This window comes from Myotis yumanensis, unplaced genomic scaffold, assembly GCF_028538775.1.
Source record: "Myotis yumanensis isolate MYYU_CA2020_CCGP unplaced genomic scaffold, mMyoYum1.0.hap1 SCAF_3, whole genome shotgun sequence".
Classification (NCBI taxonomy): Eukaryota; Metazoa; Chordata; class Mammalia; order Chiroptera; family Vespertilionidae; genus Myotis; species Myotis yumanensis.
In genome coordinates, this window is record NW_027223754.1 from 29,479,736 (window position 1) to 29,504,504 (window position 24,769).

General features: G+C 45.1%; 1 protein-coding gene across 4 annotated transcripts in view; it reads right to left on the bottom strand.

Moving 5' to 3' along the window:
• The window catches only part of ATP11A (ATPase phospholipid transporting 11A), a 145,594-nt gene that overhangs the window by 63,665 nt on the left and 57,160 nt on the right, over positions 1 to 24,769 (bottom strand). For all 4 annotated transcript variants that reach the window (XM_070408575.1, XM_070408574.1, XM_070408576.1 and 1 more), the window contains exons 2-4: positions 10,517 to 10,639; positions 1,597 to 1,686; positions 681 to 761 (exon numbers count right to left, since the gene is read on the bottom strand). In XM_070408575.1, coding sequence (XP_070264676.1) covers positions 681 to 761; positions 1,597 to 1,686; positions 10,517 to 10,639 — 294 coding nt within the window. The remainder of the gene's footprint in view (positions 1 to 680; positions 762 to 1,596; positions 1,687 to 10,516; positions 10,640 to 24,769) is intronic.

The window sequence follows — 24,769 nt, forward strand, 5'->3', positions numbered from 1 at the left end:
GGATTAACATGCCTTCTGAGTTGGGTTTCACTGAATGTGGAAAGTGCGTTTAAGGATGATGAATTACTTCTTCTCTGTACTATTTCCCAGCACATGAAAGGGAAACCAGGCACCCAAAGAGCCGTCTACATCTCCAGATGTGGCTACACATCTGTACCCATGAGCTGTCATGTGGTGGAAATTCTCTGGAACTAGATAGTGGTGATGGTTGCCACTGGCTAAATGGATAATGGAAATAACTGAGATGCATTCTTTTTACTGTTAGTCACTGGCTTTATTCATCAGGACCAGAAAGAACCATTCGATCCGCACTGAGTGAGTCGGGAGTTAGCATGCTCGAGTATAAAGCCCCAGACTTTCTGTAGGGAGCAGATCCTTGCAGTTAAGACCATCAAGAAAACAGCCACGTTAAGCAATCATCTAAAATCAGACACCATCCCTGGCTGATTCAGTGTGAAACTATAGTTTCTTCCTAAAACTCACAGGGCACCAAATTAGCAATTAAGTTATAGAATCTCTCTCCTACACAAGCATCCATCTGAAACAGTTATAAAACCACATTTTTAAAACGTAGTTAAGCTTTTCTATGAACTGGCTAAATTAAACCATATTACTTTGGATAAGAGGCGACAGCACACAACAAAGATAACGACCTTCTCCCTCTGCCTGTGAAGTCTTACCTGTTTGATAGCTGTGACAGTGATGACAAAGAACAGTGGCAGTCCACTCGTTACTGGACTTGTGGGTGTATCAATAATCAACTGCAAGTAAGAGAGAATTGTAGAGCCCTTGTCAGAAACACGCATCGGTGACTTTAAACAGACTGGCTGGCTCTCTCACACGGCCACCTGACATTTACTTTTACTTATTTTAAATTGCTTTACGGTTACCCGACTTCCTCCCACCACTAGAGCTAACTTAGATAAGAAGCAAATCATCCTATTTTACTATAAAACTGAGGGCAATTCTTTTTAACTAAGGGAAATGCTTAGGAAAACCATGTTAGCGGTGGCAAAGACACAGTCTGATACCAGTGTACGTTTTATGTTAATTTACTATTCTGATTCTGGCGCCACACTTTAATTATGTTATATGGATAACTTGATGTGGGGGAAATTTTAAAAGTCCTTCAATTGTATTTTGCATATTAGTAATTGAGAAAAACTGAATTGTTGTTCTTAAAACACATCTGACCGATTCATAGCTCATTGTGATTTTCACACTCCTTTCTCCCCGCTCCCCCCCACCCCCCACCTCTCTCTTTAATGCTTTGGAGAATCTATGTATACTTAGAAGAGGGTAAGGTCACAATGCTTAGCTAGGCTGGTGAACTTCTCCTAAAGATTAGGAAGCCTGATCTCCCCTCCAGTGCTGGACGGTGGCCAGAACCAACTCCAATGCAGAATGCCCATGTATGTTTTAGTGCCTAGATCCCTGAACCAATACACTTGTCCCTGAAGAAAATAAAGGAAGAAACTGCAGATAAGTGGCACCAAGTTCTTGCTCCTTCTTATTAACAAACCACAGTTAATTACCTTAGAATAAAAGATCACTCATTTGGATTTGAGGTGATAGAGAAACGGTCACTGGCCTTACCTGGACCAGAAATATGATAAGAAAATAAAAGTTGGCGATTCTTCTGAATTGTTCAAACAAGTTCTTGGGTATGAAGTTCCAAAACGTGTACTGTAGAAAGAAAAACAAAAAGGTGTCATTTTGATCACCTTTTACTTTTTTGTGTTATTTACTCTACTACATGATAAGTAGCACTGGATCTCAATGTACAAAATGGTTAGTTAACCTTTTTATTTTTGTAATATCTTTCTATTGATTTCACAGAGGGAGGGAGAGGGAGAGAGTGAGATAGAAACATCAATGATGAGAGAGAGAGTCATTGATCAGCTGCCTCCTGCATGCACATCCCCAACTGGGGATCAAGCCCAGTCCATGTGCCCTGGACTGGGAATTGAACTGTGACCTCCTGGTTCATAGGTCAATGCTCAACCACTGAGCTACGCCAGCCAGGCCAAAATGGTTAGTTTTAGATACAAAACCCATAATTCAAAATTTAGTGTGTTTGCAGACTTTTTTTTTTCAATTTTGCTGACCACAAAAACAAACTGCTGGCACAGAATGTGTTCTCCAAAGGCAGGATGTAGGAGTTCCCTCTAACATTATTCAAGGTAATGCAAAGTACCTTAACAATAGTTTTATTATTAAAACTAGAGGCCCATTGCACGAAGATTCATGCAATAGGCCTTCTTTCCCCTGGCTGCCAGCACCAGTTTTCCACTGGCACCTGGGACCCAGACCTTCACTCTGGCCACTGCCTTCCATCTTCGCTCTGGACACAGTCTTTGCTGCGGCTGGAGCCTTCAGTCTTTGCTCCTCGCTCCGGCGGGAGTCTTCACTCTCTAGCCAGAGCTGCTCCTGTAGCTCCTTCCGCCCCTCCCCCTCCCCCTCATAGCTTGATCGCTGCTTTGCCCACAGACCTCGCTGACGGGCTCCTGGGTCCCAGGGGGCCGCCTTGCCTGCACCCGGCTTTCCAATCACGATCACGATCACGATCACGGGCCGCAGGCAAGGCAGCTCCTGGGTCCTGGGGTGCCGCCTTGCCTGCGGCCCGGTTTACGATCACGATCACGATCACGATCACAATCGTGATCACGTCCACAGGGTCCCGCCGCCCAGGGCCGCACACGGGGGTCCCAGCTGGCGGCGGGGTTTAGGCGGCACACAGGGGCCCGGATGGCGGCTCATGCTGTCCCACCCTGCCTGCAGTATGCAAATTAGCTGCCATCTTTGTTGGCGGTTAATTTTCATATCACGCTGATTAGCCAATGGGAGGCGTAGCGAAGGTATGGTCAATTACCATGTTTGTTTATTATTAGATAGGATGTCTTCCGTAAAATATAAACCTATGATTGTTAACTCAAAACGTACATGTTTAGCATTTTTCCTTGATGGCAATTTCTTCATAAGCTTTTTCTGTGTGTGGCAGTGTGACTAGATGGTAACAGAAAGCTACAACAGAGGAAGCCAATGTTATTAAGTGGTTCTGACCCAGTGTGGAGACGGTTCCTACCCAGGGGGTTGTCTGTGTCAGCACCACACAGGACAGCCCTTCCTCTTGATTCAGGGGGAAGGGAGAAGCAAGCAGGGAGAAGGTTCTGGGTACCACTTCCTCTCCAAACCTTGCAATTTTGCTTCGGGAGGAGAGTTTCAATGTCCCAGATGTCCTTAATCTACAGTAACATGGAGCATGGAAATGGTTTTTAAAATTCCACTTGTCAAGTTTTTGCCTTTAATGAGGATAGTCTAACGAGTGAGAAAGGACTCTGCCCAATCTGCACGGTGACCCTTGCCCTCTGTCTGTATAATGAATAGAACCTACATCGGCTCCGGCTGGGCAGAGCCCAGCTCTGGGTGTGGCATCGCAGACCCAGACATCAGGGGCCAAGCCCTCCTACCAAGAGCTCCTTTAGTGTCAGAATCTCAAACACAAGTTCCTGAAAACTGAATGGCCCTAAACTATCCAACATATTCTGAATTTGGTTTTTATATCTATTTCACCTATTTCTATATCTACAGTTTAAAGAAAAAGCTTCTTTGTCTTCAGTTTCTGACTGCTTAGAGAATATACAAAGAATTTCCATTTTCTATTCTAATTTATATTCACAAGTTCATAATGAAGTTCATTAATGAGTGAGAAAACAAAGGAGTGGTTCCCCTCTCCCATTGGGCATATTTTCAGTTCCCTTCTCAGACTGGCCCCAATAAGTTACTCCAAGAGGGTCTCTAGAGGTTTAGGGGGAAAAATTAATTTTCTAGGTCCCAAACCCAACACACACTCTCCCTCCCCTTATCTTTCATGTATAATTTCATACCAGTCTTTTATGGGATATGAGTGGAAATATCTTCTCTTAGTGACTTGTCTTTTAATTCTCTTACCAGGAAAAAACTTTAATTTTAATTAAGTCCATCTTATCAATTTTACCTTTCAAGGTTAATGTTATTGGTTTTGTATCAAAAAACTCATTGCCAAACTCAAGGTCACCTAGATTTTCTTTATAGTTGTGTGTTTTAAGATTTAGGCTATCGTCAATCTATTTAGAGTAAATTTTGTGAAAATGGAAAATCAGTATCTAGGTTTTTTTTCTTTCTTTTTTTGTACATGGAAGTCCATTTGTTCCAGCACCATTTGTGTAAAAGACTTTTCTTTCTCCATTGAATTGGTTTTGCTCCTTTGTAAAAAATCAACTGACTATATTTATGTAGATCCATGTCTGGGCTCTCTATTCTGTTCCACTGATCTATTTGTCTATTCTTTTTTTTTTTTTAAATATATTTTATTGATTTTTTACAGAGAGGAAGGGAGAGAGATAGAGAGTTAGAAACGTCGATGAGAGAGAAATATCGACCAGCTGCCTCCTGCACATCTCCCACTGGGGATGTGCCTGCAACCCAAGTACATGCCCTTGACCGGAATCGAACCTGGGACCTTTCAGTCCGCAGGCTGACGCTCTATCCACTGAGCCAAACCGGTTTCGGCTATTTGTCTATTCTTTCACCAATATCACACTGTCTTTATTACTGTAACTTTATAGAAAGTATGAAGTTGGGTAGTATAAGTCTTCCAACTATGTTCTTCTCCTTCAATATTGTGTCAGCTATTTTCAGTCTTTCATATATAAACTTTAGAATCAATTTGTTTTTATTTACAAAATAACTTGATGGGATTGTGGTAAGTACTGTGTTGGATATATAGACTAAGTTGGAAAGAATTCATTATCTTAACAACATTGAGTCTTCCTATTCATGAACATGGAGTATCTTTCCATTTATTTAAATCTTCTTTGATTTCTTGCATCGACGTTTTATAGCTTTCCTCATATAGATCTTGTACATATTTTGTAGGATTTATACTTAAGAATGTATTACTTTTCCTTTTGGTGCTAATGTAAATGATGTTGTGTTTTTAATTTTAACTTCTGGTCTGTCAGGTAACTTCTGGTCTGCACAAATTTTAACTTCTGGTCTGCACAAATTTGGAATTTAAAATCAGTTAAAAGGCCCAGCCGGCATGACTTACTGGTTGAGCGCTGACCTATGAACCAGGAGGTCATGACTTGATTCCCGGTCGGGGCACATGCCTGGGTTTCAGGTCACATCCCCAGTGGAGGATGTGCAGGAGGCAGCCAATCAACGACTCTCTCTCTCTCTCATCATTGATGTTTCTATCTCTCTCTCCCTCTCCATTCCTCTCTGAAATCAATAAAAAAAATATTTAAAAAATAATAAAATAAAATCAGTTAAATGGTTTCTTTATTCTAATCGGGCACAGAAGGCCCATGCTATAGCTTTGATATTAAGTTTTGTGATTTCTGCATTTCATAGAATAAGTTACTCTAATAAGTTACTACTTTGATTATATGTTAATATGGTCAAAAGAAGATTATTATTTTCTGATGATGTATAAGAAAATTGAAAACCAATTGAGATAATTTAAACATTCATGATTGCACTAACAGCAACATATGGATAAAATAAAATAAAATGAACATATAATTACATATATAAGAGCTGGAAAAGTGATATTAGTGGGCCAATTATACAATTTTCATCTTTGTTAAATGGTAACCATCTAAATATTTGCTTAGATATATGGGCCACAATAGAATGTAATGCTTTGTGTACTACAAAGAATAATAAAACACTGACCTATATTCAGCTACCAAGTCCTCCCTCCTGTTGTATACAATCAGTACAATAGTACTTAATAAGCAGAAACCCTGCATTGAGCCGTAGGCATTGAATGAAATGGGCCTTTTCTTGCTATAAGAAAACTAAGGAGTCTGAGTCTACCAGAGATCCTTTCTTTACTTTAATAAGACATTTTGGGAAATGTTGAATTATACAAGACAATTACTATTCCGGGCATTTATTTCACATCACAAAAAACTACATTCCCAGAGTCTTTGCATTTGTTCTGTGTGTCGTTAGCCTGGAGATGAAAATGCCTCATGAGCATCTGAGCTCGGTTTTGTCCATTCTCTCTCTCTCTCTTTTTTAATTCATTGTTGTTTAAAGTATTACATGTGTCTCCTTTTTCTCCCATTGACCTCTCCCCACCTGCTCCCGCCCCCCAGCACATGCCCTAACCTCCCTACTGTCTGTGTCCATTGGTTATGCTTATATGCTTGCATACAAGTCCTTTGGTTGATCTCTTACTGTCCAATCTCTTCTGCTCTACGCATAAGTACCTCTGGTTCTGGCTTGCTTACTGAGAGTATGGCTCATGACAAAGAAGAGGACAGTCTCACTTGGTCTACCTTTAGTCATGTGGTGAAAGAAAAACTCTAAGAAAGAAGCCCTGGGCGCTGTTCTTCTTTGCCAGCTGCCAGAGAGTAAAATGAGAGCACCTGGAAACTGCCCCTAAGTCTCAGCTATTCTGTACCTGAAAGTGGATCCAGCACCACAGGTGTGCAAGGGACAGTTCTAAAAACACACTGGAGGCCAGTCACTGGTCTTCTATGGGAGGCAATCAACTCACATGGACTTAAAGTTTCTCTTTCATTTATGACTGGGAGACGGGAATGTAGAAAATTATGCCCCAATTCTGGATTACTGAGTTAGAAAATGAGTGAGCATCATGATAGGCCAGTAAGCGAGGTAGTGCTGGCCCTGCAGAGGGAGTGCTGGGCTCAGGGTCAGGTGCATGACTTAAGGACTGGCTCATCTGCTTTGCTCTAAGGCTTGGTGCTTCAGGAATAAGCTGGATTTAATAAGTAAGAGTTGCCTCACGGGGTTGTTTTAGATCTTACCTGACATGGTAAACTTGGAAGTCATTAAGAACACTGCCCATATCTAATTGGCAGAGGTACTTTTCTGTTGCCAATAATCAAGAGTTATTTAGCTGTGTTGAAGGTATGGAGTGATAGTACAGCCTGAGCCTATTATTTAATTATGCAGCATCTTAGGGCAGAGCTGGAAACCACATGAATTTTGTGCCCAAAAGTACAGTTTTGTGAAATTGATAAAACAGTGCTCCACCGTTCTCTTGAGTCTAGGACCAGCCGCCCGGTGAGCTCAGGCAGGCCCTGGGCGGGGAGCTCTGCGTGTGGTCAGAAAGGAAGGAAGGGGGTCATGCTGAGGAGCAATTTCTTAGTTTTCCTTCTTCTATCAGAAACTTGTCTGGTGTGCCTCCCCCAAAAAGGAAATGGAAGTCAAATCAATCACTGATTACCAATGACCGTGCTTCTATGCCACAGGCCAGAAGTTTAACATAATTAGATTGGCCTTTTCATCCCCTAGTATAAATATGCCCATGATAAATGAGACTTCCTGAGCACACGCTTTTGTGTCCTGAAGAAGTCTTAGCCAGCAGTCTTTTCCTTTAGGTAGCAATAAAAGTTTTCTTCCCAAGAAAACATAGATACTTTACCACAAACATATTTTCCAAACCTGCTTGTAAACTTATATTTTGCAAGTTAAATGTAGTTTTCATATATCCTACGCTGTTCTTAAACGAAAACCATCTCGTGCTCTGGATTTCTACCCCAGTGGATCCAAATCAATGCCACTGTCCACCCAGCTACCGGCTTAGAGCCTAAGTCCTGTCTTTCTGAGGTCCTCTTCCGCGCCGAATTTGATTAGCAATAAAGGTCATGTGATGTTGCACATAACTTTCACTTGAATTGATACACCTTCATCCACTGATATAAAGGCATTGATCCTGCTTTTTGAAGAATGCAGATCATTCTCTGCACACACATGAACTGGGGAGGCACAGTCCCCCGTCCACTCTGAGCTGAGGTGAAACTGGATGAGTACTTTACCCAACACTCAACCCCTCTTCTGTGGGGACTCAGCCCAACCCACCTCCTGAAAGGATGTTGACTTAATTCTGTTAGTTCCTACTCTAGAGTTTCCTGGTATGAAGGAGTTTTCCTGAGCAAAAAACAGTTTCAATAAGGCCCCCAGGATCCTGCAAGTCCTTATCAAACCCAATGTCCAGCACAGGGTTTCCTTTGTCAGCAACCCAGGAAGCTTTGGGGGCTCCTGTGCATGTAGGGCAGCTGGGGCCAGGCAGGTGCCACGCAGGGAGAGAAAAGATACGTCAGCAAAGGAAAGGGTGGTGAGCTGCAGAGTGAGGAGGTAAGACAAGACATCGCAAAATTATTGTTGGCTATCGGCTGCGGGAATATTTGAAAGAAAAATAGGAAAATAATAAATTGGTTCTGAAACTTGAATCAGATAACAAAGGGGATGGGATTTAGAAATCACTGCTTTCAGTTTTCTTCCCCAAAACACTGACAGGGGCTTTCAACCCCCAACTCTCTGATGCCTGCAGTCAACAAGGTGCTTTGTGTTCCAGAAAGTTCCTCCACAAAGCCTTGTACAGAACTTTCCACGTCTCCTGTAGGACATGGGGCTGAAAGGTTGGAGGCTAAGCTTTGTCCCGGAGGGAGAAGGCAGCTACACAGGGATTTTATCAGTGGCTGAAGTGCTTTGACAAACATCCTACCCAGACTAGACACTGCGAAGCATGGGCAGGTCACCCCATCACCTGTACCCCAACTCCTGTCCTGACAGTTCACACATGGCACAACATTTTAATATTTTTCAGTGCACTGCCCCATTTCTTGGTACATTTGTGCTGCAAAGGAGTAGATTTTTAAGAAATTAGAATAAATTGATAGTTGCTAGATGTGAGGGAGTTGGGGGGTGCTTAAGGGATTAAGAAGTGCAAATTGCCAATTGTAAAAATAGTCACAGGGGCCCTTGCTGGTTTGGCTCAATGGGTAGAGCATCGGCCTGCAGACTGAAGCATCCCAGGTTTGATTCCGGTCAAGGGCACATGTCCGTGTTGCGGGCTCCATCTCCGGTAGGGGGTGTGCAGGAGGCAGCCAATCAATGATTCTCTCTCACCAGTGATGTTCTATCTTTCTCTCTCTCCTTCTCCCTTCCTCTTTGAAGTCAATAAAAATATTTTTAAAATAAATAAATAAAATATAGTCACAGGGATGTAAAGTACAGCATAGGGAATATAGTCAATAATATTGTAATAACTATGCATGGTGTCAGATGGGGTATCCCTTAAATTATGTAAATGTCTAATCACTATGTTGTGCAACTAAAACTAAGATATTACTGTATGTCAATTGCAATGGAAAAATTTAAAAACGTTTTTGAAAAAGAAATGTTTTTGAGATTTTTTCTTTTTCGGCCACACTAGTGGGTTGACAGGGTACCTATGTGCATAGAAATCATCTTTAGTGATCTCTACTTAAGACTGTGTTAAATTTATAAATGTCACTGCTGAACAGACACATTTTTGGATGTGGAGTTCCCCTTCATTTTACTTCTCCTTTCATAGATCATATCTGGGTAACTGCATATTCCATTTATTTGGTTGAGATTTTGTTTATGAGCAATTATCCACATTGTGTTTTTGGAAATTGAAGCTGCTATTGTTGTTGTTATTATTATTATTCGTAGTAGTATTATGTATTGCAATTTTAAAGTAAAATAATTCCATTAAAAAACTGCCTTGAAAAATAATGTTTTTCTGTTTGCAAGTATTAACAAACACTCTTTGATAGCTCATCGAAGAATGAAGTAGGTAGACCACACATATTTACGCAACTGGCCACTCACGTGTGAATCCAGTCAGTCTATCCCAGATCTATACAGCTAGTGAACCCAGAACATTATATGCCTTCATGGACACTCATGTATAGGCACCCAGGAATGTGTGTATGCCTTCATGGACACGTGTGTGTAGGCACCCAGGAATGTGTATATGCCTTCATCAACACGTGTGTGTAGGCACTGAAAAGGAAAGTTCTTCATAATCCTGAAAGCCATCATTTACCTTTTTGTCAAAAGCCAACTACAAAATTCTCCACCCTATTCTCAAGACCCATTCACCAGGTTACTCTCTCCATGTGTAAAATACGCCTCTGCAGTCCCACCCCAGTCAACAAAAACAGGGCACTATGTTCAAATGATGACATTCTAATCACTTTTCTTCTTCTCTGCATTTATTGCACCTAGTTGACAGACTCTGACATGGATTCGGTGTTTTTGTTTACAAGGTGGTCGCACACACACCCTTTCACGGGAGACATCTAACATCGTCTCGTCATCTCTAGTCACAGATGCGGAAACTCCAGCCTGGGGTGGTTCGTGATGGGCACATGGCCAGACAGCAAATAAATAGGTGGCAATAGTAGGAACTGAATGTCCTAGACTTCCAGTGTGATACTATGTCATGATATAATTAAGAGAAATGGAGAAAATGTGCTGTTACATCTTGGCAAGTCTGAACAGTGTTTTGCAGACAAGCAGAGGGATAACGAGTTCATAAGCCCCGTGTAAGCTGCAATCACAGCCCTCGGTCGGGAGTGGAGAGTAGCTGTAACGGCAGTTCTCGGAGGGGATTACTAACTGCTGTCAGAAAATCCCAATGCTCCCCAAAGGAAATTAATAAACACAAAGACAAGGAGGTTACCTTGGCGGAGACTATCCTGTTATCTGGGTACCTCTGCGGAATGTAGGCCTCAGCACCTGGGGGGGGCTCCTTGTGTCCCACGTAAACAGTCCGATTGTCGACCCAATTCTCTTCTCCAGCACACTGTGGAAAACGGAGTGGCGTTAGCACAAGTACCTCAGACGGTGGGTGAGAAAGTTCTTCCCTGGAGTGTTGGCCTTAGCACTTGTCCATATGAACTTACAGCCTCCTGCAGGGCCATGGGGAAGGCTGAGCCCCACCTGCCATTGCCAGAGATCGCCACCCCCACCTCGATCTTACTCAACGCTTATGGGCTAAGTGCTTCCGATCCCTGCCCCATTCTTCGAGGAAACGGTCTGAGTGGGCACTCTGCACTCCCAGTGGGAGCTGAGGGGCAGCCTTGAAAAAGCTGATTTACGGTAGAAGTGACATGGGGTGGATTCGTGTAAAAAAACAGAACACAACTGCAAAATCTTAAGGCTTCCAAAAGAGAAAAGACAATGACGGACAGAAATTTGGGGAAAGGTCTTTAATGAAAGAGAAGAGTAAAATCTTGAAGACAGAATAGAAGAATTATTCAACCATTTCAGATGTCTCTATCAATAAGGCTTTCCTGGAAAGAGAGTAGACTGGGGTCTGACTTATCTTTCTATTACTCAGAGTGCTGTGTGCATGAGGATTAAGTAAATATCTTCTGAATAGAAGGATCCTTTAAAAACACCCAACTAGACCGTAAGCTATCATGAGCACTTAAGTGCCTAATAACAACACTATAGTGACGGATTCGAGGCTAAAATGCAGCCTCTTATAGACATCCGGTACGGGGTCCTGGCCCTCCCTCAGACTAGCAGGGGCCTAGGGGGAAGGGGCCTAGGACCAGACTGCGGTCCTAGGCCCCTTCCCCCTCAGACTAGCAGCCAAAGCATGTGCCTCCCAGCCCTCCTTCAGACTAGCACCCCAGCACAGGGTCCTGGCGTCACATCCCAATTCCGCTGAAGGAACTCTGAAGAGATCAGCCTCCCTGGGGTATGATGTACAGTGCTGGGAAGGAGAGGGACACCTTTTAATTGCAGAGAACGTCGGTGTGATGGGCATCGGAGTCAAAGGCCTGGCTCAGTTGTTGCCTGGCTCTCAAGAGCCTCAGGCAAGTTTCTGAGCTTGAACTTCCTCCTCCATAAGGGCATGACAGCACTTTCCTCATATTGTTGGGAATGAACTAGGCCAACAAAACACATGACCAACCTCCCAGCGTGGCACAGGTTCCTGCTGCTCTCCATTTCTGGGTCCACCCTTTGTGGCTTCAGGGGACCCTCACTTTCCAAAGCCAAAAAGAGAGGGGTAACAAGAAACCCAGCATTTCTATTGTGTGAGGTTATTATAAGTCTTGCATTACCCCCACCCTGCCTTTTTTTTTGCTTACACTATCATATCCTTTGCTCATCTATCAACTTCTTGGGAATAAGACTTTTCATGTTTCCCCTCCCTACTGCTCCCCCCACCTGTGGAGCAGAGCATCCGCAGGAGCAGCACGCTTACGCATTCTCTTAGCAAATTCCACCCACATTTCCTTTCATGAGGGCCCAGCTTTGTGGGACAGTCCATGTGACTAAAGGATAAAGAGAAATCGCCTCTGTGACTCCACCTGTGTTTCAGAGAGGCTCAGCAGGGATGCAGGAAACGGCACAAGATCCCCGAACAGAACTGGCCCAGGAGCCGCCTGCCTCACTCGGCATGAGCAGAGGGTTTCTTCCTAGGCACGAGCTTGGCAAGTGGCTCCCTCCGAGGAGCCTGCTGCTCCATAGGATCGAGGGGCCACTGAACGCCCAGCAAGCGGGAGCCCTCCCTCCTCAGGCCCTCCAGTCGCCCGGTCGCCAGGCCCTTCCCTGCAGCCTCCCTATTTTTGGGTGAGGCCACCCATTAGGGATGTTTACTTTAAAAACCTGCCTAAAAGCTTCATAAATCAATCTCTGGCTAGTAAAGTTAAGAAAATAAAAAATGCCTCTGACTTCCCTTTCTTTCTCAGAGCATGGCCAAAGACGTGCTTTTCATTCCTGTGGATTCAGGAAGTGACACTGACAAAGAATATATAACAAATGAACCAGAAAAGGAAAGGCATACAAATATAAATTTTAATACAAAAATAGAAAACCTTTCTTCTAAACTTCAAAGATGGCAGTTGGCTTCCAGCCCTTGCACTGACTCTGGAAGCCCACATCTTCCCGGGGCCACGCTGCGGTGCCTGGCCTGGAGCTGGTGTTCCCGGCACTCTGGCCGGGGACAGAGTGCCCCGTCTCCAGGGAGGCTAAGTCAGAATGCATTTTATTAAGGCTAATGCATGTTCTCAACCCTGTCTAATTTTTAATGTAGTTATTTAACACCTTAAACATAACTCAACAGTGCAGTGCCGTTTCAACAAATACAGGTCAGAACACCATTCCTGCCTGTGGGGCGAGATGGGAAAATGAACTGAACACCACATGCAGGAGGAGGTCTGGCCTAGATCTGCACAACAGAAGTCATTTGGGAATGGACCACACACTAGCTAAATGAAAGCTAAACCCTGTACAACCACGCTGCCTTTATACAGTTCCCTGGGGATGGAACAACCCAGAAGTTCCTTTAAGCTCCTTGCTTCTATGAACAGGTTTTACACTCGTGGACTGAAAGGTCAGTGAAGCTACGCTTCCCCCTGACGTGGCTCACTGCTCAGTCAGCACAGTGGAGCCCAAGGCGGGACACAGAGGAACTACATGCTCTGAAGTCATGAAGTGACCGGTGATCTTACACAGGGCACTGACAGGCAGGGGACATTTCTGGGTTCAGATTAAGACCCTGGTGAGCTCTGTATGTTGTTCTCTGCACAAATGTCCAATTCTAAGGCTAAAATTAAATGTTCAAAAGCTGAAGAGAATACAACAAAGAGGGCACTCCTGGAGAATGGCTGGTTTCATCACCACCATTACAATCACCCCCTCCTGGTCACGCGTGTCCTGCTGCTGATGGGCTGTGTGACAATGGAGGAGTGACTCAACATTTCTGTGCTGAACTTACTCAGCAGTAACTGAAGGGATTAGACTAGACCAGCTCTAAGTTCTAAGATTCTGGTTCTCGGCACACTTGGCAGTGAAAACACACTTAGTCCCTATGATGCAATTCTTAATTTAGCCAGTGTTGAACCAAATACCAGTCACACTGTTCACTGTTAAATTGTGGTACAAAAAGAAAGTTATGCCACATGGTGTTCTAAGAATGAAGATGTAGGTTATAATAAATTCTCCCAAGGGCAGCAAAACGGAGACACTGGCCTCTCTTTCTAGGTATTCATCTTATACAGAACGTGTGATAATGCCCAACAAACTCCATGTGACTTCTCTTCTCAGAACTCTGAGACGTTGGTCAGCAAGGCAAGGCTGGAACCAGCACTGAGTGGTATTTCTTGGCTGGCAGGCTTCCTAATGACTCACTACCACCAGGTGCCCTGACTGCATCAAGAAGACACCTGGCATGCCCCCTGGAAGGCTGGCCTCAAGTTCAGATCACATGTACAAATCTAAACTGTGAGGATGAGGCTGAGCACTCAGTTGCTTCTAAGATGCAAAATTACCCATCCACACACCCTGCGCTGTTCCCAGAGGGTGGTGGTGAAGGGGTTCCCACTGAATTTTGGGAATCACCAAACCAACAGCTGAGAGGCCACTACTACCTGAGAGTTTGCAAACCACCAGAATGAACACAGTCAGAGGAGGGAAGATAAGAATAATCCAAGGAGTCTTTTTTTCTTATTATTTTTATAAAATTAAATGGTCACATACAGAAACAAGGGAGAAAGCACCAAAAAACAAACAAACAAACAAAACAAAAAAACCCCCCACACAAACAAACCCAAAACCAACAACAAGGCTTATTGGGGAAAAATGTACCATCAGAGAGACTGGCAGAGAGAGTGGTGGCCAGGTGGGTACCTTGTTTCATAAATAAGTTCCAGGAAGAATGTGAGTTTGAGAGAAGAACCACAAATAACGATGCTTCTTCCAGCAGCGAGTGAGACCAGGGATGGAATGTGGACCCCACACGTGTGCTGTGGGGCTCTGCTCTCGTAACCCCTAATGAATAAATGAGGCTTGCTAACAAAGCCGTCACCTTGAAGGAATGGAGCAAATTAATATATGTACACACACAACAGAGGGCTCAGTAGCTTTGTCCTGATGAGCTAGAAATGAAAACTTCGACTTTCGTTCTATAGTGTGGAAAACACTGCAAACAAATATGAACATTTTGCTCACACCCGCGGTATACTTACAACCAATCTGTTGAGAAAGGTAGGTAGATGGTATAGTTTATTTTGGCAAATTACATGTTACTAATTACTTCTTAAAATCCTACTCAGTGTGCAATAGAATTCTTGTAGTAAATCCAGAACACATGTAGATGTGACACCTGTCAGTAACTTATGTTAACACAACAAACCCTCCTTCCTCTACTTCTGATCTTGATGAAATGGTTAAAATTACTGAAGGATCTAATGTCCAGTGAGTTCAGGTCACTAAAATGAAAATTGGATAAGCTATTATTTAACAGAGAACATAGATCAGTGATGGCGAACCTATGACACGCGAACTCATTTTTTTGTTTGATTTTTCTTTGTTAAATGGCATTTAAGTATATAAAATAAATATCAAAAATATAAGTCTTTGTTTTACTATGGTTGCAAATATCAAATAATTTCTGTATGTGACACGGCACCAGAGTTAAGTTAGGGTTTTTCAAAATGCTGACACGCCGAGCTCAAAAGGTTCGCCATCACTGACATAGATGGTCAACATCATTTGTGGGTTAAGAAATACATATCAAAACCACAAGGAGACACAACTCCTTATCCACCAGGATGGCTAGAATAAAAAATAAGCGAGTTTGGCAATAACACAAGTTGGGGAAGATGTGGATAAACTGGAACCCTCATATATTGCTGGTGGGAATAGAAAATGGTGCAGCTACTTTAGGAAACAGTTTGGCAGTTCCTCAAAAAGTTAAGCAAGTTTTTTTTTTAAATGAAATCTTTATTGTTGAAAGTATTACATATATCCTCCTTTCCCCCTACTGAGTAAGTATTTTTGCTTAAATGAAAGGCATATGTAGTTTGCCTGCATGTGGGATAATTATTTTTCGTGCTAGGGACATAATGGGATAATGTTTACATCAAACATCATAGAACTCACTTGTACAGCTATCATTAGGTAATTCCTCTCATTATCAGCTGGCCTTTGGTTCAGTTATTCTAGAGCTTTTCCTCTATGCTTTCTTAGAGGGAGAAGGTGTTCTGAAGTGTCTGAACTGCTCCCCCTTTACAGTTTTCTGTTAAATTCTAGGAACTTAGGCATAAAGCTCTTCCTAAAATCTTTCAGGAAGTAAAAAAATTACCAGGGGACAGGATCAGATAGAATCTCATGCAAAAGACCTCTTAACCATTATGCTTTCGTTCTTTTTCTTATCTATTAACCCATGAGCAAATGACAAACTACCTCAAGGAAAAAGAGGAGGACTTGTTATTAGCTAAATCATGGCTTTCTGTCTAACTCTGGAAACAGGAGGCTGTGATAGGGACCTACTAACACTTCTCGGTTTAACTAGATGGAAGGACAGAGTTCACAGGGACTTTGGAAGCTGGACCATCGCACTTTGCAGAATGGCTGAGCTCATAGACCCTTTGTCTTGCCAAAGCTTTGGCCCCATTAACCAGAGGCACAACTGGGCTGATAGGTGAACTCTCCATCCATGTTCCACCTGCTCACTTGTCCGTTAGCAACGTACACTTTTGCCAAAGGTGTTTGGGGTGCAGGATGTTAAATAATGCTGACCGGTTTCATTTCTATGATACACACAAAAGACAGAGAGACAAAGGACAGACGAATGGACCACAGTGAGCCTTACAGGGAAAAGGTCTGCGACATGGACTGCATCCTGCCATCCTGCCTTTGGTCTAGGCCAGGACAGAGCCTCCTGGAAGAACTTATCTGGGGCTGGAGGAGAAAGGCTGGCTGAGGTAATGCACAAGGGTGAGGTGGCTGGAAGGCCATGTGAAGAGAGGAAAAGCATGGTTCATGCCTCACAGTGGGCATCTCCCCTTTCCTACCCAGTGTGCCCTCGGGCACCACTCATGACACCCACAACAGCTACCTTCCAGAACAGGGAGGATGGCTGCAATTCCATAAGACAGGGCATGGAGAAAATGTCCCCATAAATCATGCTGACATAGCTATCCGAACATCCTTCTCGGCTTCTTCCCTTAACTCTTTTCTCCTGAAGATATTTTTGACAACTGGGGTTGATCCAGTGCTGCTGAAAAGCAGTCTTTCTGACAGGTAGGGTGTGTGTTGGCGGCTGAGGAAACATTCTAAGCCCCAGGGAAGCGTTACCTGTGGGGAATGTTCTCTAAAACATCCGTGCCCCTCTCTGCTCAAGTGACACTTAGTCTCGAAAGACGTATGGCGCAAGGCTCCCGTGTGTGCTCAAGTGTTCCGTTAAATATTCATTCCTGCTCCCGGAACCTTGGAGTCCAGGGCCCAGAAATGCTCACCCTCCAAGTCACTTGACTGATTTCCTCTCTTTAAATAGACTTTCATATAACCTCCCACTTGACAGAGAGTAATACTAAACCAAGAACCACCACCAAGGAGGCCTGGTTCATTAACAGGAAAATGTCATGCATGGTCAATTAGCAAAATGACTTAAACCAGGCTCAATCATCTATTTAAAAAATGAGCGGTGATACTAGTCTAGGCCACCAGGTGACCCTACCCACAACTAATAATAAAGTACTGAGAGGAGAGACAGTAATTCTGAGGGACAGGCAAAGCTGAGGCCCTACGGACTTGGCTGAAATGAAGTGCTTAATCCAGGTGGATAAAAGGAAGGATCTAAACTCTGTTCTGTGCTTTTACATGAATCATCCCTTTTCCAGCATATCTACGGTGGATACGCTCCCTGCCCAGTATTCAGTTAGTAGCAGCCTCCCTCTCAGACTGAGTGCTGTGGTTATCACAGTGCTTGTGTTCAAGCGAGCCCTTTTTAACTTCCTGGGGGAATCACAAGACATTCTGCCAAGATGCAGGAGAACTAGGGGTCAAGAACTAGTGGTCCTTGGGGACCACACAGGTGGTTCCATGGTGGAGTCGGTCCCCTACAAAAATACTAGAAAATCATATTTCTAATAAGGGATTTGTACCTAGGATACAGAAGTTACTCTCACAGCTCAATAATAAAAAAAGACAATAATGAAGACTTAAATCGACATTTCTCCAAAAATCCACATCAACAGTCATCAGGGACATAAATGCAAGTCAAACCCTGGCCACGGGAGAGAAGCCAGACACTAAGGTCCAGGTACTGTGTGACTTCAAGACATGAAACGTCCAGAACAGGCAAATCTACACACGGAGAAGGTAGATCTGCAGTTGCCAGGGGCTGGGTAGGGGAGTGACTGCTAACGAGTGCTGGGTTTCTTCTGGGGTTGATGCAAATGTCTTATAACTAAATTATGGTGATGGTTCTATAACTTGGTAAATGTACTAAAATCCATTGAATTGTACTCTTTAAACAAGAGAATTTTATGATAAAGTACCTCTCACTCAAGTGGCTGGCTGGCTCTTTCCCTGCAAATTCTGGGGTTCCAAGCATTTCGCCTCACATTTCTGAGTCCGTACAGCCCTCACCTGACGTCGTTGAAGCTTCTCCTACCTTCCTGTATCTCTCACCGCAGCGAAGGATGGCTTTTACCAGAATGCAGGATTCTCTCCATTTTAGGGAAAATGAACATTTTTCAGGTTTGGTTTTTAATACAGAGCATTTCCTGATGAATAAAAAATGAGTGAAAAGCATTTCCAAAGGAGTATGCCTAATAGGGGATAAACTTGAAAATTTTACACCCAGGGCTCAATGGGATAAACACGGCTGAGAGCAAGCATTGCATCCTCACACCCTGGATGTAAACCAAGGAAAATAACTCATTCCTAAGGACTCACGGTGGCTACCAATTATTTTAGATGCAATGCCCTTTTCCTCCCTGAACAGCAAAGCCAAACAGTCAAGAGAAGAGAGCGGGATTTCATGTATTCTTGTCCTACCCGCTCCCTCCCCCACCCCCACTCTCCGCCACTCCAGTAAGGACAAGATTCCTCTGAATTTAGAATTCAACCAGATAAACGGCTGAATTACCAAAGGGAAACAAGTTTCAGCAATCATGGCTTTACCAATTTTGCCATTGGGGTATGGCTGCCTGAGTATTGAAGTTAGAAAGCACACAAGGACAAAAGAGATTGTTAAAAATATGCTGCAAATCCATTTTAGCCAGTGTCAGTCACCTAATGGAAGGTTTGAATTTCAGCTGAAACAAACAAAACCTATTAGCTGAATTACATTGTGGGACCAGGAGCGGAACATAAGCATGTCATCTAGCCTCAAATTACTAGATCAATTTTTATAGAGGTGGTTCTTCTCAACAACCATTTTCAAATTTACAGAGATCCAATGACAAAGCAATTCCTCGTTCTGGTATCTGTTTATAGCTTTAAAGGGCAACATTTCTTGTTCGATGGTGTAAGTAGACAACATAGGTGTTTCTAAAAATAGGCATTTCTCCGGCTCCCTTTTCCCAGGCAGCGCCAGCGCTCTTGTGATGAAGACAATGGTGACACTGGCTCCTTTTGTCCTCCAGCCCACATCCTACACATGTCTGTGTGGGCAAAGTTTTTCACTCTTGCTGCCGTGAGCCTCACTCAGGTCTAATAAGATACTACAAAGGGGAACCTACATATTGATGAGATCAAAGCTGTCTGCCAGGGATCCCCAGCCTTTCTGAGGGCCAGGAAGCAGGGTCTGGACCTCAAGGCTTCGAGGCCACCCTTGGGGAGGCAGACACCCCAGTCGGGCTCTCCCTTTTGTCCACACTATACCACCTGTGACCCTGGCTCCTCGCTGCACCCTCACCTTTCTCACCGTAATCAATGGTAACAGCTGGCTCTCCCCCCGCTTCCCCCGAAAATCTGGGCTATTTACAAGGCTCTCAGTGGCATTTTTCTGCCGCGAACATATTTTTTTTAACACAGTATCATTTGGATCACAAAAGCACAAGTGATGGTCCACTTCATTTGGAAACAGTGACCATCTGGAAAAATGTTAAACATCAGCTGACCTAAGCTATAATTTACTGGGTCCAGAACTGAAATAAAAATATAAATTGGACTCAAGAAACCTTAGAGACTGAAGCTGCTTGGATGGGTAGTAAGCACTGAAAACAGACTCCCCAGTCCTTGTGAAATGCCATAGGAGCAAAACCGACACCGATGTCATCCAACTCACCCTACGTCTTTGACAGGAATACGTATCCCGACGAGGCTGCATGTGAAGGAGCTGCCATCTTTACTGCAACTTTAAACCCAAAATGGCAGGAAAGTGACCAAATGGACTGGGTTTTCCATCCCGGTTTCCCACTGTGGCTCTGAGCGACCTCCTTATAATGCTCTTCAACACTGCACTTCCAGCAATGGCGACATCAGCACCTTTACACGGGTTATCCGGAGGGCTCAGAAGCCTCATCACAGGGAAGGCAGCTTCCTGTTAAACGGCTGGTAAATCACCTTCCACCACCTATTGTGTGTGCACCACAGAGGCTCAACTCCCCTAGAACACCGGGACAGGCTAGGGCTCACTGTGTGCTGGCTCGGGGTCTGGGCAGGGCCCAGGTGGGGAGAAGAGGAGCAGGGAGGTGTCCCTGCCTAGGAGGAGGACCCACAGAGTCTAGCTCAGGAGACAGATGCACTTGTGCAAGGGCGTGTTCCCAAGTCAGAACTCAAGGAACCAGGGCCTGACAGCAAGCAACAACTGAGATGGAAGCTGACATTAACAAGTGAGCTAGCCCTCGGGCATATGGCTCAGTGGTTGAGCTTCGACCTATGAACCAGGAGGTCACAGTTCGATTCCTGGTCGGGGCACAATCCCAAGTGCGGGAGGCAGCCAATCGATGATTCTCTCTCATCACTGATGTTTCTATCCCTCTCTCCTTCTCCCTTCCTCTCTGAAATCAATTATATATATATATAGTGAACTGGAGTGACCCGGTGGCAAAACAAGAGAATTCTAAGAGAGGAGACGAGGCTTACAAGTGTTGGGAGGCCTCCAGGAAGAACCAAACATTGAGGTATTAGAATGTGAGGCCAGCTCCTCTGCCCCAGGAGTCAGAGTGAGTTCAGCTGGGTCCTAGCCATAGAGGAAAGCCCTGCATGGAGGCCACGGTGCCCAACTCCAGCCCTTCATCAAGGATAAGGCCACTGCTGCCCAGCCCTGCTGGCTCTTGCCCCAAAGAGAAAAGGACAGGGAATCATGAGTCACTGATGAAAGAATTACTATCCTTCTGTGAGCCAGAGGCCAAGGGCTCCCATGGCCCACAGCACAGCACTCCCCCCTCCCCCTTGGTCTCTGAGAGCTTCAGAAGGGGAGATGGAGGTGGGAGGCCCAGCAGTCCCCATGCTGGGGTCAGCAGCAGCGTGCTAGTGTCGAGGCACAGGGACAGAGACCAGGTTCTGAGGAGGACAGGGAAGAGAAGTGGGCAGACTACTGGGGCTCTGTCCAATTCCTACACCTGCTTCCAACTGGCTAACCTGCACCTACAGCTCTCATTAGGACAGAAATAAATCATGGTGTGCCCCCAGCTATGCAATGCAAATTCAGTAGTTCTCAGTAGTGAAATGTGGGTTAAGATCCAGAACACCAACAAGCCAAAGAAATTAGCCAAAGCACATGGGTCAGCAGAAAATACTGCACTTAGTATGGTGGATTAAAATCAATTAGCAGGAGAGCCCTGGCCGGTGTGGCTCAGTTGGTTGGAGTGTCGTCCCATGTATGACAAGGTCACAGGTCCAATTCCCGGTCAGAGCACATACTTAGGTTGCAGGTTTGATCCCTGGTCAGGGTGCATAAGGGAGGCAAAAGATCGATGTACTAGTATCTCTCTCACACCAACGTTTCTTCTCTCTCTCTCTCTCTCTCTCTCTCTCTCTCTCTCTTCCTCCCTCCCTCCCTCCCCCCTTTCTCCCACTGTAAAATCAACTTTAAAAAAAACTCAATTAGCAGGAGAGATGCTCAAATAATCAAATATCCAACTCCCTATAAAAACTGTCACCCAGTCCCTCGCTGGTTTGGCTCCGTGGATAGACCGTCGGCCTGTGGACTGAAGGGTCCCAGGTTCGATTCCGGTCAAGGGTATATACCTTGGTTGCAGGCACATTCCCAATGGGGGGTGTGCAGGAGGCAGCTGATTGATGCTTCTCTCTCATCGATGTTTCTAACTCTCTCTCTCCCTTCCTCTCTGAAATCAATAAAGATATATTTTTTAAAAACACACACAAAAAAACTGTCACCCAGGAGGCCTGCAGGAAAGCCATGTAATTTCTATATTTATTTCCCACTACTGAGTCTCTTTTTCTAGAGATGAATTAACCAGAAAACTAAGCAAACGACATATCCAATTCACAAACAAGAACATGTTGTTATACATATAGGCTTTTAACAGCTGAAATTATAAACTTTCAACTGCCTTGTAGGCATCTTTTCTAAAATTGAATATATATCTAATGAAGGCAACTGCAGGACTGAGTCGGGAATTACAGCACACTGTTTAGTGAAAACACTGACAAATTGGATAACAACATACACAGAACAGCCTCAGCAATTGTGGTTCAGCTGGCTGGCTACGGTCTAGAAATAGGCTGCCCGAAATCGGCATCAATCTCGGAAACAGAAGCAACGCCTCTATTTAGGGAAGATCACTGCATTGGAGCCTGAGGCTGAGGTCAACCCCTTGTCACCAAACCCCACAGAGGGATGGATGTGCCTTGGGACTAGGAAGGTGACCAACCGGTCAAAGACCATCAGCAAGTCCTTCAACCTGAGGCTGTGCTGGGGTGGCAGAAACCAGAGGTGAGAGCCACCTGGCCACCTCCGTTGTCTGAAGGTGGCCCCCATTACAGGCCATCCAGGACCATGGACCAGAGTGAAGAGAAGGACAAGGGATGAGGGTGCAGGATAAGGCAGAGAGGGAGAGTTCCAAAAAGCAGACCTGGGCCTGGAAACCCTTTTGGAGAAAGAACTGAGACTCGGAACACATCCACGAGGTAAGGGGGCCGCTGGAAGCCACGTAAGCCACCCAGGGCCCAGTGAGAAGGTCGGGGCAAAGTTACAGCGAAATTCTGGCTGAGTTCCCTGTCATTTTTGTTAACATAATAAAACAGCCAGTGAAACATCTCCAGGCTGCAAAGTCCATGGACTTCTAACAGATGGTATAACAAAGTACAAGTGCACTGTCCTCAATCACACGCTCTGGTCATGCCCTCCAACCCCCCAGGTAAGTGCTCCTGCAGGGTCAGTGTCAGCAACTGTCCACCGCACGTCTGCAGAAGGTGAGAATTAGCACACCACCTCACAGACAGATGGCAGGTGATCACAACAAAAGCAGACACGGCACAGAGAAATGAAGAGGAATTCATTCTGCACATTGTTACTCAGGGGCGAGCTGATCTTTCCAAGGATTCTGGGGAGGCAGCTGTCCAGCCTTCCACCAGCAAAGGATGAAAATCAGGCAAAGCACAATCAATGGCTCATGGGTCTCAGGTCGGACAGATCCCACAAGCCGAGACAAAGATGTGATGCTGACTGTCCTGGAAGCAGCGGCTGGGCCCGCACTGCCTTCCTGGTTGGCAGGTCGAGGGACACCAGCAGCAGGAAAACCGTTATTGCAGCCAGGGGTCCAGGAGACGGAGCAGCAGCATCCTCACATTTGGCTCCCACAGCGAGCATCTGGGAATGAGGATGAGGGGCCCAGCCTACAGTCTGGAGGCCCCGATGGGCAAGCTCCCTGCTGCTGGTCCCAGACAACTGCTGGGGGGCTGGCCCCACTCCCAGACTCTGGTCCTTAGGAAAAGTGGGCTTGGGATGCAGGGGGCATGAGTGTCTGCTGCCTTCTCTGCTGGAAGAGGCCACCGGTGGGCCCGGGAGCCATGGGTCCCAGGCAGGCTTCCAGCCAGCAGGATGAGAATGTAAAAATGTGTAAAAGTCATGGGAAAGGGGCAGCCACACAGAAACCCTCCACACTGTTGGCTCTATTCCCTGGGGCTGCAGGGGCAGAGAAGCTGTGCACTTTGGAGCTGGCCTCCTACCCAAGGTCAGGGAAATAAGCCGGGCCTGCCCTCTCCATCCCTGGGCTGAGTGACATGAAGGTTGAAGTGAAACGCCTCTCTCTCCTGATTGATGTCAACTCTGACCCACAGCCACAGCTCTGGGGCTGCACCCCCGCTGAATTTCTCAGAGAAAATTGCCCAGCCCTGGGTGGGCTGCTCCTCCAGGGTCAGTCAAGCATATAAACACAAAAGAAAAAGAATGGTTAGGAGCGCTGTGCTCCTAGGACCCTCAATGCGCTAAAAATCACTAAATAAAACTTTGTGGTTCTATGTGAGGTGGAGCTAGGTTCTGGGTTCAGATAACTACAGATGTGGGCCGATTTTCATTGGCTAAGCCATCCACACACTGCAGCATGTCCAACACTCTTGCCCTGCCCTGCCTCTGCACTGCCAACAGGACACCAGCCACAACCCAAATGCCCCCCGAATACCCCAAACTCCCTAGGCAGGGCGGTCCTATCTCCATTGAGGACAACCGCAGTGTCGGGTGCCCTCACTGACTGGCTACCAAAGTGGGGACTCTACAGGGATGGGCGACTGCCACCTCCTTTCTAACGCCCAGCTTGCAAGCAGCTCCTGCTGGTGGAGATGGGGACTGTGCAACCTGTCACACTGCAGTTAGGAACCCGTCCTACTTTGTGCCCTGGGAGACTATGGCTGGAATGTGAGCGCAGTCAGGATGCAATGCTGAAGTGGAAAAACCCAGGGCAGGAAATGATAAGAGTTGTGAGGATGTGGGCAAACATACCGTGAAAATCTCCTGGTCCTTAAGGCCTTGAGGATGTTACCAATCCCAGAAAGAGAGGAGAAAGGCAAGGAAAGTAAGCTTTAAGCAAAGTGAGAGAGGTAGGAACTGTGTGCAGCTCTGGGTAAGGCATGCTTATGTCCGGGACTAAATCACGGATCGGCTTCCTTTTAGTTTGCAAATTCTATTATATTGTAAGCATTTGTCAGCAAACACTTTTTGCTTCTGATGTTCTGAGTTGTGCGACCCTGAATCAAATTATTCCATGGAATGTGCCATTTG